Source organism: Myotis yumanensis, unplaced genomic scaffold (assembly GCF_028538775.1).
Source record: "Myotis yumanensis isolate MYYU_CA2020_CCGP unplaced genomic scaffold, mMyoYum1.0.hap1 SCAF_3, whole genome shotgun sequence".
In the NCBI taxonomy this organism is placed as follows: Eukaryota; Metazoa; Chordata; class Mammalia; order Chiroptera; family Vespertilionidae; genus Myotis; species Myotis yumanensis.
Genome location: NW_027223754.1, coordinates 147,112,102 through 147,129,739, shown reverse-complemented (window position 1 = coordinate 147,129,739; position 17,638 = coordinate 147,112,102). Strand labels below are relative to the sequence as shown.

General features: G+C 41.0%; 1 protein-coding gene across 1 annotated transcript in view; it reads left to right on the top strand.

Moving 5' to 3' along the window:
• MYRFL (myelin regulatory factor like) overlaps window positions 1–17,638 on the top strand; it is a 106,891-nt gene that overhangs the window by 21,494 nt on the left and 67,759 nt on the right. The window contains exon 2 of the mRNA XM_070409744.1: window positions 5,070–5,160. Within this exon, the coding sequence (XP_070265845.1) occupies window positions 5,070–5,160 (91 nt within the window). The remainder of the gene's footprint in view (window positions 1–5,069; window positions 5,161–17,638) is intronic.

The window sequence follows — 17,638 nt, the reverse complement described above, 5'->3', positions numbered from 1 at the left end:
GAAACCATCTTTATGTTTAAATCCAAAGGGCAACCTTACGGTGATCCTCGTGGTTGCCTAATTTTGTCAATGTGTCTGTTGTCTGAGTGCTCTGGGCAGCATTGTTGTGGGAAAAGGGTGTCAGAGTAGATATAGAAGGAACAGGAGCATTTGGGTTGGGGACAGTGATGTGGGAAGGGACCCCGTCAGATGAAAACAAGAAGGGTCTTCACATAGGACCAGGGTGTGTGGATGGGCAGGCGGGTGTGCGAGAAGCAGGGAGTAAGGAAAGGCTGTGCAGTTTCCCCAAAGGCATATGTAGGTCTGTTAGTCGGTCCCCTGAATGCAGCGTGGATTTGTCTGTGGCACTCACTCCCTGGTGGATTGACTCTCATAACCATGTGCTTTTTTCTTGTCTGTCACTGTGTCTGGAAGAGGAGGCAGAGAGCTGGGGTGCAGAAGGGCTTTGCTTTCTGAGAGCAATAAAGAGTCCGTTCTCCGGTACTCCCAGGAGGCCTGGCAGCCTCTCCTTTTGTGAGCGGGACTGTGACAGCACCCTCCCCCCCCCTCCCCCCCCCCCCCACCAGGTACAAACATAATGTAGAAAAGGGAACAATTGAGGTTGGAAACAGAGCCTCCTGGCGGGGTGGGATGCCCAATGACCCCCTCTTTGCAGGTTTGGGTGTCATAAGCCAGTGTTTAAGACATTTAGAGCAAAGTGATTATTTTTCAAAGCATGGGATTTATTTTAAGAGCCATTAGAGAGTGGCCCGGTGTGTGTAGAAGCCTCCTGGAAACAATTTCATCTGACACTATGGATTTATCTTGTTGAGTAATTTCCTTTGGGTCTGGAAAGCACAGATGTGCTGTTGGAGTCCCAGTAAACGCTGGCTACCGCAGGGATCATCTTTCCTCCTTCATTAAGGGGTTTGGACAAGCCACACAGGGCAGGTCCTGGGAGCTGTGGACCATCTCCTATTTCTACCCCGGGGGTGGCGGTGGGGAAGGTAGTGATATAAAGCAAGTAGCACATCACTCATCTATGGGCCACCTCCTATTTGTTCCTGGGAAATTGTGTGTGTGTGTGCGTGTGTGTGTGTGTGTGTGAGTGTGTGTGTGTGTGTGTGTGTGTGAGTGTGTGTGTGTTGGGGAAGGGTGCTGCATAAGGCAGATGGGACACCAGCAGGGATTTCAGTGGGAAACTAAACAGATCCTTCCCTCCATCTGCTTCTCTTAGCAATCGGCTTGACCAAAGCCCAGTGAAGTGCTAGAAGCAGTTGCTTCTCTGCCGTTGGTTGGCACAGTTGGGGGAGGGGTGGTGGTGATGGAGGCTGTGGTGAGGGTGGGCTCAGGAATGAAGGCCGGCCTGGTTGGCTGCCCTGGGTGTCATTTACTAGCTGTGCGACCCTGGAAGTTACCTTCTCTGTAAACTGGGGATTTCTGACGCCCACCTCCTAGGGCTGCTGTGAGGATTAACGAGGAAATACAGGTGAAGTGCTTATCCGTTCGCTTGGCTCAGGGTAAGAACTCATTACTGAATGTCCCTGGAAACAGCGATTGTGTCCGATTTCATCTCCCTTCTTCTGTTCTTGTCCCCTTAGAGTCCTTCCCACAAAGCCACCAGAGTAACACTTTAACAATGTAAAGCACATCATGTCACTTTCCACAGGCTTCCCGTTGCTCTGAGCCTCTGCTCCCCACCTCCCTACGCTCCCGTGCTCTGGCCAAGCTGGAATGATTGGCTTCTCAAACATGCTGAGCACCGTCCAGCCCCAGGCTCTTGCCCTTGCCATTCCTCTGTAGTTACATGGCTGACTGCTCTCTGAGCAAGGCCTCCACATCAAAAAGAGCTCTGCCCCCACTCTCTCATACCACTCCATTTTATTTTCACCAATAAATCCTGTTTATTGTTTTTCATAGCCATGAATATCCTCCCCAGACCCCGCTGTTGCCATCTTTTCCTCCCTTAGAATTCAAGCCCCTAAGGGAGCTTGTCTCTGCCCCACCCCCCAACCCCCCGCCCCCCGCCACTGCTGTGTCCTCAGAATCATGTCCAGTGGCACATGGTAGATGCCTAATACATGTTGGTTGAAGCAATGAAAGAATGAATGAGTCTTGTCCTGCCCATCTCCATCCTATCCTTTCTTCAAAGTCTAGCCTAAGATTAAACTCCACTATGATGTCATTTTTGACCATCCCAACTTTTAGGAATATCTTCTATTTCCCTCTTAGTTCATGCCACTGAATGGAGTTGATGACCTCTCTTCTCTTTTCCTTCCCTTCTCTTTTTTTCCCTTCCTTCCTTCCTTCTACTTGTCTCTGGTACCCATAAAAATTTCCCATTTGGGAGGTGTTCAGGATTTTAAACATTTTATTTTAATGAGTGTGGATGAGATAGCAAGCCAAAAGCTAAACATAAAAGGGCCTTCCTGTAACTAGTGCAGTGATCTGAATGCCCTGGGAACACAAGGCACTAAATTATGGGAGGGATTTTGGTGTGGGGGATAGAGAATTGAAGTATTACATATTTAAACTGCACCTGGAAGTCCCCCCCTAATGTTAATAATTGGTGAATTTGAGTGAAGGGTATAAGTCCTCTTGTGACTTCTCTTTAGGTTAAAAATTATTTAAAAATAAAATGTTAAAAAATCCTTTCCCCCCTTAAAAATTGTATGAGGTGAAATTTATCAGTCTCTTTTCTTTTTTTTTTTTTAATATATTTTATTGATTTTTTACAGAGAGGAAGGAGAGGGATAGAGAGTTAGAAACATCGATGAGAGAGAAACATCGATCAGCTGCTTCCTGCACGCCCCCCACTGGGGATGTGCCCGCAACCAAGGTACATGCCCTTGACCGGAATCGAACCTGGGACCCCTGAGTCCGCAGGCCGACGCTCTATCCACTGAGCCAAACCGGCTCTGGCAGTCTCTTTCTTTATAGTTGTGGTTTTCATGCCATGCTTGGAAAAGTTTTCTTTATCTCAAGGCCATAAGAATACTCACTCATGTTTTCTTTCTATGATTTCCTTTATTCATGTTGAAGTATTTGATCTACCTGGTATTTTGGTGTTGAAGCAGGAAAATGTTTCAGTTTTTTTTTTCTTTCTTTTCTTTCCCAAATGTCTAACCAATTTTTTGCACAACTTTTATTGAATAATCAGTCTTTTCTCACTGGTATGAAAGAATATGTTTATCATGTGTTAAACGTCCTTATATATTTCATTTATGTGTAATGTTTCTTGAAATGCCCTGGACTTGTTTGTGTTTCTTTGATGTGTCCATTTGTGTGTTTCTCGATACTCGTTTATCCCCACCCCTTTCCACAATTTTTCTGGCGAATTTTGGGTATTTATTTTTTCAGAAGAATTTCAGAACACTTTCACTTGGGGATTATTTGATTTCAGGTAACATAATAACCAATTCAAAAGAGTATATTGGGTATATAAAGAGTTTGTCATGTAATGAAAGCAAAAGTGGAGCAACCAGGCTCAGTAAGGGTTAAAAATCAAGAAGGACCTAGGTACACATGGCAGAAATATTTAGACTACCCTCTAGTGCTCTGCCTTAGCTATGACTTAATCCCAACCATCAGCTTTAAAGTCTATCAGTTTGAATTCTTGGGAGAAATCATTGAATTGGCAACTGGCCAACCAACAGATTGGTTCTCCCTGATTCAGGCACCTGTAGAAGTTACATGATACAAATATAAGGGGAAAGTTCTCAGAAAATGAACGTATCGGTTTGGTAGTTGTCCTAAATAATATACAGTAGAAGTTTTCGATATTGAGTCTTTTAGTCAAAGAACAAAGTATGTCTTTACACTTGTTCAAATCTCTTATGACCCTTCATAGAGTTTCCTTACACTTTTAAAAAAAGTTCCCAAATATACGTTTAGATAATTTATGCTTTTTATTATTTTGAATGGAATTCTCTTTTTTTCATGGTATTTATTGAAGTGGTTGACTGGGATTTTTTATGTATAATAAAGTAGTTAGTTTTTATATTTAATTTCAACCAACGACTCTTAAATTTCCTGATTATTTCTAATTGTCAGTTGTTTCTCTTGAGTTTGCTTGGTATGGAGTCATGTTATCTGCAAATTAAGATTGTTTTGTCTTCTCTATAGTATATTCCTATACTTTATATTCTTTTACAATTTTAACATTTTTATTATAAACAGAGTAAACTGATGAGCTTATTTTCATTTATTTAAATTGAGAAAAAGGACAGAAATAATGTGTTACATTTTGGGAAGTCTAACAAAGTGTGAAGCAAGATATGGAACTTCTTGTTGGTCTCAATTGGAAAAATTTGTCCAACTATATATATATATATATATATATATATATATATATATATATATAATGCAAATGAGGTCAGGACTTCGTAACGGTCATGACCAGCTCAGGAGGAGGGGCCAGGTGTGGCCCTGAGCCTGAGAGAACAACACGCAGGTGCAGCCTGGAGCCTGAGAGATCAATATAGAGGGGCGCCTGCTCTGAGCCTCTACAGCGCAGCTAGGGGCAGGCCCCCAGCCGGTGCGCGCACGGCGCGCGCGCACACACACACACACACACACACACACACGGGACGCCTGCTCTGAGCCTCCACGGCTGTCAGTAGGACATCCCCTGAGGGCTCCCGGACTGTGAGAGGGGGCAGGCTGGGCTGAGGGACCCCCACGCCACAGTGCATGAATTTCATGCACCAGGCCTCTAGTCTATCCAATAAAAAAGTATACACTATAGAATCTTGCGGCTACAGTAAGAAAGACACAGTCCCTAACCTTAAAAACTTTAGATAAATAAACAAACACAAAAGCAAATGATTATAATAGTGTATGAGGCAAAGCACATGGTGTTAAAGGAAACACTTAAATAAGGGCACCAAACCAGCCTTGGGCAGTCAGGGAAGGCTGCTGGGAAAAGGTGACATCTAAAGAGATTTCTGAAGAAAATATTTGAATGGAAAATAAATGCATTATGCCATTTAGTTGCTTTGAAATTCTTGGGTGCAAGCATATCAATGTGTTTAGCTGTTAGCCATGATGAAATCTTCATGAATCTCAACATTTTCAATTTGTCTTTGCAGCTCAGGGGGCCAATGACACCCTGGGAAACCTGGCCCTGGATACAAGTCTGCTGGAGGAGTTCTTGGGCAATGATTTCGATCTGGGGGCCTTGTAAGTAAAGAGCGCACTGCTCTCCATCTGATGTTTTAAAATGTATGAAGTAGCTAAATGGTCTGGGAAGTGTTCCCTCCACTTTGTTTTCTAGAAGAGCTTGGATAGAGGTGGTATTATTTCTTCTATAAATCTTTGGCAGATTTCACGACTGAAGCCAGGTAGGCCTGGAGTTTTCTTTAGAGGAAAACTTCCAATTTAATTTCTTTAGTTGATTTGGGGCTTTTCGGGTTATCTACCGTAGTTATCAGCTGAGGCAGCTTATGTCTTCCAATGAATTTGTTCATTTTATCAAAGTTGTCAAATTCACTGGCCTAAAGTTGTTCATTGTATTTCTTTGTTATACTTTTAATGTCTGTAAAATCTATAGTGATGATCCTTTTGATAGTAGTAACTGGTATCTTTTTTTCCTTCATTAATCTGGCAAGAGTTTTAACCATTTGAAGAAACAGCTTTTGATTAAATTTATATTCTTGTTTGTTTTTCATTGATTTTTGTTCTTATTTTTTGATATTAATATAGTCACTCCAGCTTTCTTTTTTATTTTTAATTTATATGCAGAAAAAGTCAATTATTTTCCTTGTATATAGTTTTGTGAGTTTTGACAAATGGATAGTCTTATAATTACTACCATGATCAGCACACACAGTATCCTCACATGAAACATTCTCTTATGCTTCCCCTTTGTGTTAAAACCTCCCACCCACCCTGAGCCCTTAGTGATCACTGATCTGTTCTCTGTCTCTATAGTTCTGGGTTTTTTCCAAATATTTTTAACTGATTTTTGGAGAGGAAGAGAGAGAGAGAGAGAGAGAGAGAGAGAGAGAGAGAGAGAGAAGAGAGAGAAACATCAATCATCTGCCTCCTGCATGATCCAGGGATCCAGGGATTGAGCCTGCAACCCGGGCATGTGCCCTGACCAGGAACTAAACCAGCAATTTTTCTCACCAGCTAACTGAGCCTCACCAGCCAGTTTTGCTTTTTTTGAATTGTCACATAAATGAAACCATATTGTATTTAACATTTTTGAATGTGGTTTCTTTCACTAAGCATAATAAGTCTTTGATCAATAATTCATTTCTCTTTGTTGCTGAGGAAGACTGTTGCATGGTTATAAGACAGATTGTTTATCTAGTCACCCATTCCAGAACATTTGGATTATTTTCAGTTTTTGGCAATTATGAAGAGTTTCTATAAATATTTATGGACAGGTGTTTGTGTGATTAAGTGTTTTAATTTCTCTAGGTTAATACTTAAGATAAAGACTGCTGAATCATATTGTAAGTGTACACTTAACTTTATAAAAATTGCCAAATTTTTAGAGTGGCCATTCACTTTGCATTACTACTAGCAATGTATAAAACACCCAATTGCTTCTCTTTATCACTGGTTCTTGGTATTATCAGTTAAATAAAATTTTTATTATGGCCATTCTAATATGTTTATAGTGGTATCTCATCATGTTTTATTTTGTATTTTCCTAAGGACTAATGATGTTGAGTATCATTTCATGTACATGTTTGCTACTCATACATTTTCTTTGGTAAAATATCTCTTTAAATTTTTTGCCCATTTAAAAAAATTGGGGCCCAACTGGCATGGCTCAGTGGTTGAGCGTCGACCTATGAACCAGGAAGTCATGGTTCAATTCCTGGTCAGGGCACACGCCCAAGTTGTGGGCTTGATCCCCAGTGTGGGGCATGCAGGAGGCAGCTGATCAGTGATTCTCTCTGATCATTGATGTTTCTCTCTCCCTCTCCCTTTCTCTCTGAAATCAATAAAAATATTTTTAAAAAATGGGGTTGTTTTTATATTTGAGTTTAGAGAACTCTTTAAATGTTATGGATGTAAGAGCTTTGTTGGCTATGTGATTTGTGAATATTTTCTTCTAGGTCATAGCTTATGTTTTTATTTTCTTCATAGTGTTTTTCGCAGAGTAAAAGTTTTAAATTTTGGTGATATCCAAGTTTTAAATTTTAGTGATGTCCAATTTATCATACTTTCTTATATGGTTTGTACTTTATATCTAATAAATATAGATATTGCTTAATTTAAGTTCTCAAAAATTTTCTACTGTTTTCTTACAAAAGTTCTATTTAGATCTGTGACCCATTTTGAATTAATTTTGTATAATATTTGGGATAGAGGTTGAGATTTATTTCCTTATTTATGAATATCTAATTATTCCAGAATCATTTGTTGAATAACTTTTCTCCATTGAATTGCTTTAAGCTGTTGTAAAAAGATCAGTCACCTATATTTGTTTGGGTCTCGATGTAGACCCTCCACTGTTCCATTGATCTATGTGCCTACCATTTTGCCAATGCCACACTATCTCAATTACTCCATTTTTATCATAATTCTTAAAAGCATGTAGTGCATGTCCTTCAAATTGCTCTTCTTTGTCAAAATTGTTTTGGATATCTAGTTCCTTTGATTCCCACATAAATATTAGAATTGGTTTGTTAATATCTATATAGTCCTACTGAGATTTTTGTTATGATTGTATGAAACCTAGCAATGCTTTGGAGGAAAACTAGCATCTTAGCAAAATTGAGTTTTCTAATCCATGAACATGGTATATCTCTCCATTTATTTAGACCTTCTTTGATTTCTTTCATCAGTGTTTTATAGTTTTCAGCATATAAATCCTTTCTTGCAGATTACATTGATTGGGGTTTGCTCAACTTTTTGAATCTGTAAATTTGTTTTCATTACATCTGGGAAGTTTTCAGCTATTATTTCTTTACATTTATTCTTGTGTGCCAACGCCTTTCTTTCCTCTTCTTAGGACTGCAGAGATACTAATGTTAGGCTTTCAGTACTGTACACAGTCCCCTGAATCTCATTTGTTTTTTTTCAATCTTTTTTCTCTCTGTTGTTTATATTGGATAATTTCTATTGATCTGTCTTCAAGCTTACTGACCCTCCTGTGTCATCTCCATTTTGTTATTAATACCCTTGTAAATTCCCTCCTTTTTCCACCCCATGAAAGATAGGCAGTGAAACCAGACCTGAATGTCAATAGTAATGGGGAAACCTGTTTTCAGATATTTCTAGTACCTGGGTGTTGTTCTTTGCCAATAAAAACATCCTTACTGAATGACCGTGGGAAGAAGGGAAGCTCAACATTTTGCAAGCTAGTTACACACACACACACACACACACACACACACAACTGGTAACTTGCCTAATGTCTGAGCCCACACTTTGAGCCTGCTGTTCTGCTCCAGGCACTGTGTGAGCTGAACCCAGACACTAGTTGCCCTATGCCTGCCCTCACATTCCTCTCACTCCACTCAAGCAGCAGGCGTGAATTCCTGTGGGGAGGGTGGGCAGTGGATGTAACTTTACCGTCGCTGGCCTGGAAACAATCTGCTATAAGTTTTCTAGTCACTCTCTCTCCTACGTGATTTCTTAAGAGAAGGTGCAGCTGAGTCCACCAGGGTTCTGTTTGATCATCTCAATCACTTTTATAACTAGTAGAGAGAACTTAAGCTGTTTTGGGGGAAAAGTGAACAAAAAAATCTTATTTGAAGAGCTGTCATTTCACCTGGGAGTTCTGAAATCTGCCATATAATATTTGTCCCCAAGATAATAATGATCCTTCCTGCAGGGCCAGTGATATCTCCCTGTAGGCTATCGCCATTGGTTTGCCCACCAGCTTCACTCTCTTCCTTTGGGGGTGGGTGGGGTGTGTAAATGAACTAGAGGAGGGAGTTGATATTGTTGAGCACTTACAAGTGCTGCGGAGTGTTCTTTGCACCTGACGTATTAACTTATTTAATTACATATTTGATTTTACACCTCTCACTCTTTTAACAAACTCTGCCAAGTAGGCACACTCTTGTCCATATTTTACAGATGAGGAGGCTGAGGTTCAAAGAGGTTAAGTGACTCTCCATAGGTAAACAAGTGGCAAAGCTGGGACTAAAATGTGCCTGGCTCTAGAACACACATCCTTTCTTCTGCAGGCAGCTTTTAGATTAATTGATGTTTTAAGTGATATTTTGGAGGATGGTGAGCCTTATAGGGAAATATATTAAGTGTGTCTGAAGTATTCTGCCAAAAGGTGTGACTCAGGATGGATCTGAGCCACACATAGTTGGCAATGATCGTCAGCGTTCACGCCCATTAAAGAAAAGGCCTATGATCAGATAACCGGTCATTGCTCGATAAAAACTGCCCGGCGATGAAGTGGGGTTGCAATAAAACTGTGAGCGAGAACAAGTGGAAACAGGCCCAGTTTATGACCACGGTGTGGTTGGCCTGATTCAATGAGCATTACACCTGTACGGCCTATTCAAATTCTCCAAGTGTGGAGTATTCTAAACACCAGGCTCTTTTCTCAGGTTAGTTTCATTCCTCCCAAGAGCCCTGGGATGCAGGTTTTCTTGCGTAGGCGCATAGCTAGTAAGTAGCAAAGCTGGTATCCACACCAGTTTTCCTACAAATCCTGATGACTTCTCCTCTATTATATTGCCTGTAAGTTGTGCTTTTAAAAAATGTCTGTGACAACTCTTTAAGGGACCTAAGAGACTGCTAGGCTGCAAATGTTACAAGAGCAGTTTGAACCTCATAGGCAGATCTTCAAATCTCAAACGTATTAAAAAATGGAATTATTGGCTCTGTAAAATAGAGCCCCTAAATGCTCTATGGAAAACTGGTCCCATGTGGAGGGTGGGGGTGGAGGATAAAAGTTCCATGATCAATAAATGAGCTTATGGCTCACTAGATTAAAATTAAATGATCCCCTTCACTGCAGTGCTTTTCAGAGCCTTCGCTGTGCTAACGTGCAACTAGGAAGGCAAATGTCGTGCTCTTCGAACTTATTTGGCCGGGAACTCCTGCTGGGAGGCATGCGCCCGTGGATGAGCACTGGGATATGCTGCTCAGGGCTTTCTCACGTTTCTGTGTGAACCTGCTGGGTATGCTGGCTGGGGCAGTCCTGTTGGTGGAGGTTCCTGAGATTGCCCTTACACCTTTATTTCCTGTGTGGCAGAGTTCAGGGCGGCTGTGTGCGCAGCAGGAGCGGGCCAAAGTCCTCTCTAAGGCCCTGGGTTAGCCAGCAGTTACCTGCTGGAGGCAAGGGGAGCTGTGCCAGCCGGACACAGTGGGACATGTCCAGGTGGAGAGCTGCTTGGAGGGAGGGAGGCTAGGTATGTCGGGGACAGCACAAAACACTGGAGGTGCAGTGAAAGAGAGGAAGTGTGTGTGTGTGTGTGTGTGTGTGTGTGTGTGGCGGAAGGCTGATTCTGGAAAATAGACTAGTGCACCTTCAAAACAGATTTTGTTTCCTTCAAAAACATGTGAGGTGACTCCTATTCACAGTGACTTCATAGGAGGGGCTTAGAGACACATTAGGCCCATGAAGCATCAACTCCAGATTTCATTTAATTCCACTCCAATAGTTGAGCTTAAGCATCTCATATTCTGGGGTTTACCCAGGACTTGGCTTTTTGGGGTTGGATGGCAAAATGAGGTAGGAGTCAGCGACCAGCCGCACGTTTAATTCTGCCGCCGTAGCGTGGGGCTGATCAGCTCTTTACTGTGGTGTTGCGAAAGGCAGTGAGGTAATACACGTAGTTCTGTGAGAAGAGCTTGTTAAAGGCTGTTTGAGTTCATTGACCCGTCTGACTTCTGGTTCAAACTGATTCAGTAGAAAAACTAAGCCAGCGGTTCTCAACCTGTGGGTCACGACCCCTTTGGGGGTCGAACAACCCTTTCACAGGGGTTGCCTAATTTCCATCAGAAAACACATATATAATTGCATATTGTTTTGTGATTAATCACTATGCTTTAATTATGTTCAATTTGTAACAGTGGAATTGGGGGTCACCACAACATGAGGAACTGTATTAAAGGGTCACGGCATTAGGAAGGTTGAGAACCACTGGACTGAGCATAATCTTGAGCTAAAACATTGCTGCTGGTTTCTTGATTCTAAAGATATTTGTGGAAAATGAAATAACTTACAGTTTTGTCAGTTTTTAAAACTTTATTTATTTACTTATTCCTCACTCAAGAATATTCTTTCCTTTGATTTTTTTTTTAAAGAGAGTGAAAGGGAGAGAGAGAGAAACATCGATGTGAGAGAGACACATCGATTGGTTGCCTCCTGCATGCGCCCTGATTAGGGCAGGGATCAATCCTACAACTCAGATACGTGCCCTTGACTGGGAATTGAACTCATAACCCTTAGGTGTGCGGGCTGACACTCTAACTACCGGGGCAACACTGGCCAGGGCCTCTGGTTTTACATTTGATTAGGAGTGTCTGTATTGAGAAGACCGTGTTCTTTAGAGCATGAACTCTGGTGATAGACCACTTGACTCCAGCCTGATTAGTGGCCAGATGAATAACTCCTGAAGCCTCAGTTTCACTGCCTGTGGAATAGGCACAATAACAGTACCTTTCATGTGGTGATAGTAGAGATCAGATGAATCAACACACACACAGAGCTAGCTCTGTGTCTGGCCCAGAGTAGGTTCTTCATACAGATTATCTGTTTCTAAACAGCAGAGGAGGGTGGTGATGGGGTCAGGGTCCTTGCCATTTGCTAACACGGGCCCACAGGGGAGGAGTGGCATCACGCTTTCCTTGCCTCTCGCTGCCCTGTCATGATTTTCTTAGGCTCCTTATCCACTGACGCCACTTCTGCTACGACCCTTTCCTCGCCCAAGTTCTGGGTGGTGGGTGCAAACCCTAAATAAGCTGGTCAAGTATTTATTGAGTGTCCACCATGTGCTCACAACTTGACACTATGCAACACACACACACACACACACACACACACACAGAATATTAAGACTTGCTTTTTATGTGAGTGTCCATGTGAGAGGATAAATCATACCCGTGAAAAATTGAAGAAAATACTTTCAATAACAATTTTTATAGTTGGGTAATGGGATACGACAGTGATCAAAACAGATGAAACTCTACTAAGGGCAGTGTGGTAGGAAGCTGTCTGCCCTGGGAGGGTACCCAGGCATTTTTCTCTGAGTTAGTGGTATGTGGTGATAAAGCAGAATGATTTTGGAGGGTAAGTTTAAAGTTTATTTTTAAATTCTCTACAGATAATGCATTTCCTTATTACCTCCTCTCCCCATTCCTCCACTGTTGGCACTTCATTGCCCGTGTGCCACTGTTCCCATTCCTTCACTGTTGCTACTTCATTGCCCATGTGCCACTCTAGTGGGAAGAGAAAGACAATGGCATAGAGTAGAAAGTCATTCAGTAAGATAAGAAAAGTAAGCATAAGGCAGGGGGGTAGAGAGTGAGGGCTGGGGAAGGCTACCCTTTTACAGTGGGTGGTCAGGAAAGCCTTCCCGTGATACATATATGACTCCATGTAGTGTAAAAAAGCAGTAATTCACATTTATCAAGTACCAGGCATTTAATTTTGTACCAGGCCCTGTGCTAAGTTGAGCTCACTGTGTGATAGAACTTTAAAGAAGAGGCCGTTGGTATGCGAAGGCACTGGGTAGTGAGTGAAGAAAACTGGGGATTGGACTGTCAGATTGCCAGTAGCCCCAGCTGGGTGTTCACATGAGGCCCATTTCTTAATTCTGTGTGCCCTGCATGGTGCCTACTGGAGCCATAAGCATACACTAGGTGCTCAATACTTGCTCAAGCCTGGTTGCATTCTGGAAGAAATACTGGGTGCTTTGGGGGCAATTTGCAGATGTCATGGATATATGTGTGACCTCAACCAGCAGCAGGGTCACGTCTAGTTTGCACCCTCTCTTTGGGTTTGCATGACAATCACCTTCCAAAAGACTGGATCTCCACTCATCTTGCAAAACAAGTTGTGTGTCTCAGACGAAAGGGTTTAGAAGGCAAATTATTCTATTTCCTATCAGCAGCTAAAATTCTTATTTTCACAGCTCTCTCCTGCAGAGGCGAGAGACAGAGTTGGCCCCTCAAGGAGTGACTCATGGTGTCTGTTGCTTCCCCACTTCATGAAATTTCTTTGGCTTACTAGGTAAATTCAGAGCGGGAAGCCAACAACCAGTCTCAGGAGCATTCCTGGGATTCCTGACATGGTGCCTGTGATTAGGGAAGAGTTAGCAGTTTAGAAACAGTTCCAGATAACAGTGTTTTCCTTGAAGTTAATCATTGCCCTTGTTCGAACAATTTGCTTACTTATTTTAAATAACTTTCTTAGTTTGAGGGTAGCTATCATTAATTCTTTGCTCAAATTCTCTGGAAAGAACTGCCAAATTTCAATACGTTAAAATGTACCCAGCATGGAATGCAATGAAATAAAGGAGTAGCTTGTGATGCCTTTTGGAAAGGACACTACATTTTAAGGAATGCATTTAAAATGTTAACATTTTCATTTTAAATCCACCAACACACATTGCTGCCACTGAACACAGGGGCCTTTGCTTCTCCACAAAGGAATGGAGCATGCACTCCTGCTTCTGATATGCCATATTTCCCGAGTAAACTTATAATTCACCTATGATGGTTAGTTCTTATTCATATTATTAAATTCAGTGGTGTTGCTAAGGTAAAGGTAACTCAACTGCCTAGCGCCGTGGTCGGCAAACTGCGGCTCGCGAGCCACACGTGGCTCTTTGGCCCCTTGAGTGTGGCTCTTCCTAAGCCTTAGGAGTACCCTAATTGAGTTAATAACAATGTACCTACATAGGTAGTTTAAGTTTAAAAAATTTGGCTCTCAAAAGAAATTTCAATCGTTGTACTGTTGATATTTGGCTCTGTTGACTAATTAATGAGTTTGCGGACCACTGGCCTAGAGTCTTGAATGTGGCATTGTAAGATCAAACAGTCAATCACCAAATCTAATTCGTAGGTTTATAAGAGCGATACATGTGCAGAATTTAAGAAGTCAAATGGTGCCATATACATGGCTGATAATGAAAACCAGCAATCTTCTGCCCTACTCCCATGTCCCTGAATTTGGCTCTCCCAGAGGCAGATACTTTTGAACCCTTTTAGATATTTCTACCACCTTTTATTTAAATGATTTTTAAAAAAAAATTTATCTTTATTGTTGAAAGTATTACAGATGTCCCCTTTTCCTCCCCCATTGGCCTTCTCCACCCCGCTCTCATGGTCCCCCACCCCTCACCCAGGCCTTCAATGAACTATTGTCTGTGTTCATGGGTTATGTATATGTGCATATAAATTCTTTGGTTAATCTCTTCCCGCCCCCTCCCTCTTGTATTCGTCTTCTTACTTTATACATTTTAATAACTTAATGTTATCTCAGAAATGTGGAACCTTCAACTGTGTAATTCCATTTATCCCCCAATCCCATCCTCTATACCATAGTTGTCCTCAGTATTATAACTACACACATTATAAATTCTACAAGATAATGTTATAATTTTTGCTTGCTACAGTCCTATGTATTTTTTTAAATCAAGAGAAAAAGTAATTTGCATTCAGATATAGACCATTTTTTATTCTCTGCATTTCTTCCTAAACTTTCAAGTTTTCATCTGTCTTTCCCTTTAACCTGAATAATGCCTTTAGCATTTCTCTTTTTTTTTTTCTATTTAAAGGCTGTAATGTTAATTTAATGGGAAAAAAGCTAATACAATCCCCCCCGAATTTTTCAATTAAATTAATGTGATGGGCTTTAATGGATAGCTTAAGTAGGGAGCGTGAACAGGAGAAATATTGCATAAATTATACATACACTTATATATATGCTGCCCGTATATATAGTCTCTCTGCTCTAAGGTTTTGACAGAGGAGAGGCCCTATGCTTCAACCTGGCAACCAGTTATAACTCCATTCCTTTAGCATTTCTTATTGTGCATATCTATTCATGGATTCACTTAAAAATTGTTTTTATCTAAAAATGTCTTTATTTTGCATTTATTTCTGAGAGATAGTTTCATTAGATATAAAGTTCTAGATTGTCAGTTTTTATTTTCTCTAGCACTTTAGAGATATTGGACTGTCTTATTGCCCCTGGAGATTAGAAGTCACTGATCATTTAATCACTGTTACCTTACATGTAATACGTTGTTTCTCCTTGGTTAGTTTTGAAGCTACTTTTATTTTTGGTTTATGGCTATATGACTTTAATGACCTAGGTGTCTACCTTGCTTAAGATTGCTGAGCTTCTTGAACCTATACATTTATGTCTTTTACCAAATTTGGGAAGTTTTGGGCCATTATATCTTTACTTTCTGCTCCACCCTCTCCATAAGTTCCTGAATCTCTTTTAATTTGTTTCTTTCTCTGTTCTCTAGATTGGATGATATCTATTGATCTATCTTCAAGTTCTGTTATGCCACCCAGTGATTTAAAAAAATTTTAAGTTTTCATATCTAAAATTGCCTTCAATTCTAGAATTTCCATTTAGTTCTTTTTTAATAGTGTCTATATCTTTGCTGAGATTTTTATATTTAAAAATTTTTTTTTTCAAACACATTTTCTTCTGTACTTTTAAGCTTAGTTACAATCTCTGCTTAAAATTCCTTTTTGCTAATTTAGTATCTGAATCAGTTCTGGATTAGTGTTCACTGACTGTTCTTTCCCTGGAGGCTGGGCTACATTTTCCTGTTTCTTTATTGAGTAGTTCTCTTTTTGTTGTTGGAATAATGAATTTATGGATATCATTCTTTTGGAGTGTTTTCTCAGTTTGTCAACTTAGAGTTGGTAACCAAAAGATACTTATTCCTACTAAGTCACTGAGGAATTCTTAATTGTATCCTGGACATGGTGATTCTCTGGATTATCTTATATTCCTCTGGAGAGTATATACAAGGTAGCCTCAAAATGTATACACACTTTGAATATTTATTAATTCCAATGGGTTAAATCTAACAACAACAACAACAAACCATCAAATGAGCTATCAGCTGTTAAAGTTTATATCAGTTTTTTGGGGTCACCCTGTATATTTTTGTTTTATTAGGCAATTACTTTGCCTAGACTCTATTTGCAAAGTCTGTCTCTTGGACAGTAACTCAAATTCAATTTAGTCCTTTTTTCGTTGGCTGGGCTGTGTGAATTTAGCCCCACACATGGATGGCTCAGGAGTGAGCCAGACACTTGGGCAGAGTTTATCTATAAAATCTGGGGTTTCTATTCTCTAAATCTCTCTTTTCCAAGATTCCTCGTTCACTTTGAGCAGCTGTGTTTGCCTCACACTCTCTTCTCTGGTTCCTTAGGCCAGAAAGTTTGTAGGTTTCTATGGGCATTTTAGCTGTTTTGTGGTTCTGACTTCAACCAGCCCTAAAGCTGAGAGCTGTAAACAAGTAACTCATCTTATGCCATTATCTCTGTCCAAGTTTCAGTGCCCCTCTAGAATCTTCTTGCTTTTGCCCACTTTTCATTGTGTCGGGGTAGATTAATTATTTCCCCCAGAGTTCATAGCTTTTATCTGTGGGAGGGTCAGAACTGGTAGGAGCTCACCAGCCATATCAGAAGCAGAAGAGCTTTTTGTGATTCTTTTGCACTCCTTACTTATCTAGCTGTTTGTTCTCTGTCTTTAACGTGAAAGGCTTTCTGAAAATGTCTGTTCCTTCCTTGTTGTTCTTGTTTAAGATATTCTGTGTGCAAACCATTCTTCTCAAAGGATGAGCTTCGTTGTAGAGTGATCGGGCAGGGACTGGCCATTGTCTTGGGTGACTTCAAAATATGATTGTGCGCCCCCCCCCTCCCCCCCCCCCCCCCAGCACATCTGAATTTTCTAGGGAACAACCTTCCATTTCTCACCGTGAGAAACCTGCTTGAATGCCTGCAGAGCCAAGTTGAGGAAAGGTCTCAGTTCAGCATTTGGACTTTTAATTAATCTTCCCATTTTTAGCCCAGGAGCTCCATAGTCTCCTGGGATTCATTTCCCCAGAGCGGAAGCTTTGTCAGCTTCTGTTGGGGGACGGAGGTAGCTGCCTGGCGGTACAGATTGGGGAAGATGATCTAAGGGTCCGGCTGTTCCTTCATCGAATTTTCAAAGGATCCTTTTATGTTCAGCCCCCGAATCCAGAGGCTCCTGGTAACTCCCATAACTTGGGCTTCTCTGGGTTTGTATTTGAATTAGATAATTTCCTGTTGGCTCCTACGTCCCCTCTGTCACCCCAGGAAGTCTTATTTCGGCTTTTTCCACCCTGTGATTCAGTTCCCATCCACAGGACTTCTGTCTGCACCAGTGTCATTGAAATAGGGCCTGGTGTGGTCTCTGCTCATGCGCTCCACGTTCTTTTGTGTTTATGCTTCTTTATTCCTTTACTTTCATTCGGGTGGGGTTTTTGGAGAACTTTAGAAGTATGTTTGTTCTCTTTCCCCTTATTAATAAGAAGTAAATAAATTATAAAGGGTCAATTTGAGAAGAAAGCATAACTTTCCTCGCAAATAATAAAAGCAGACTTTTCTCTGTATTGTACAAGGGTGAAGTCTTAATCAACCAAGAAAAACATGACGGCTTACTCTCCAGCAATAGAATCAAGTGGAGGGTGGTGGTACTTATGTATGACTTAGGGTCACAGACTTTCTT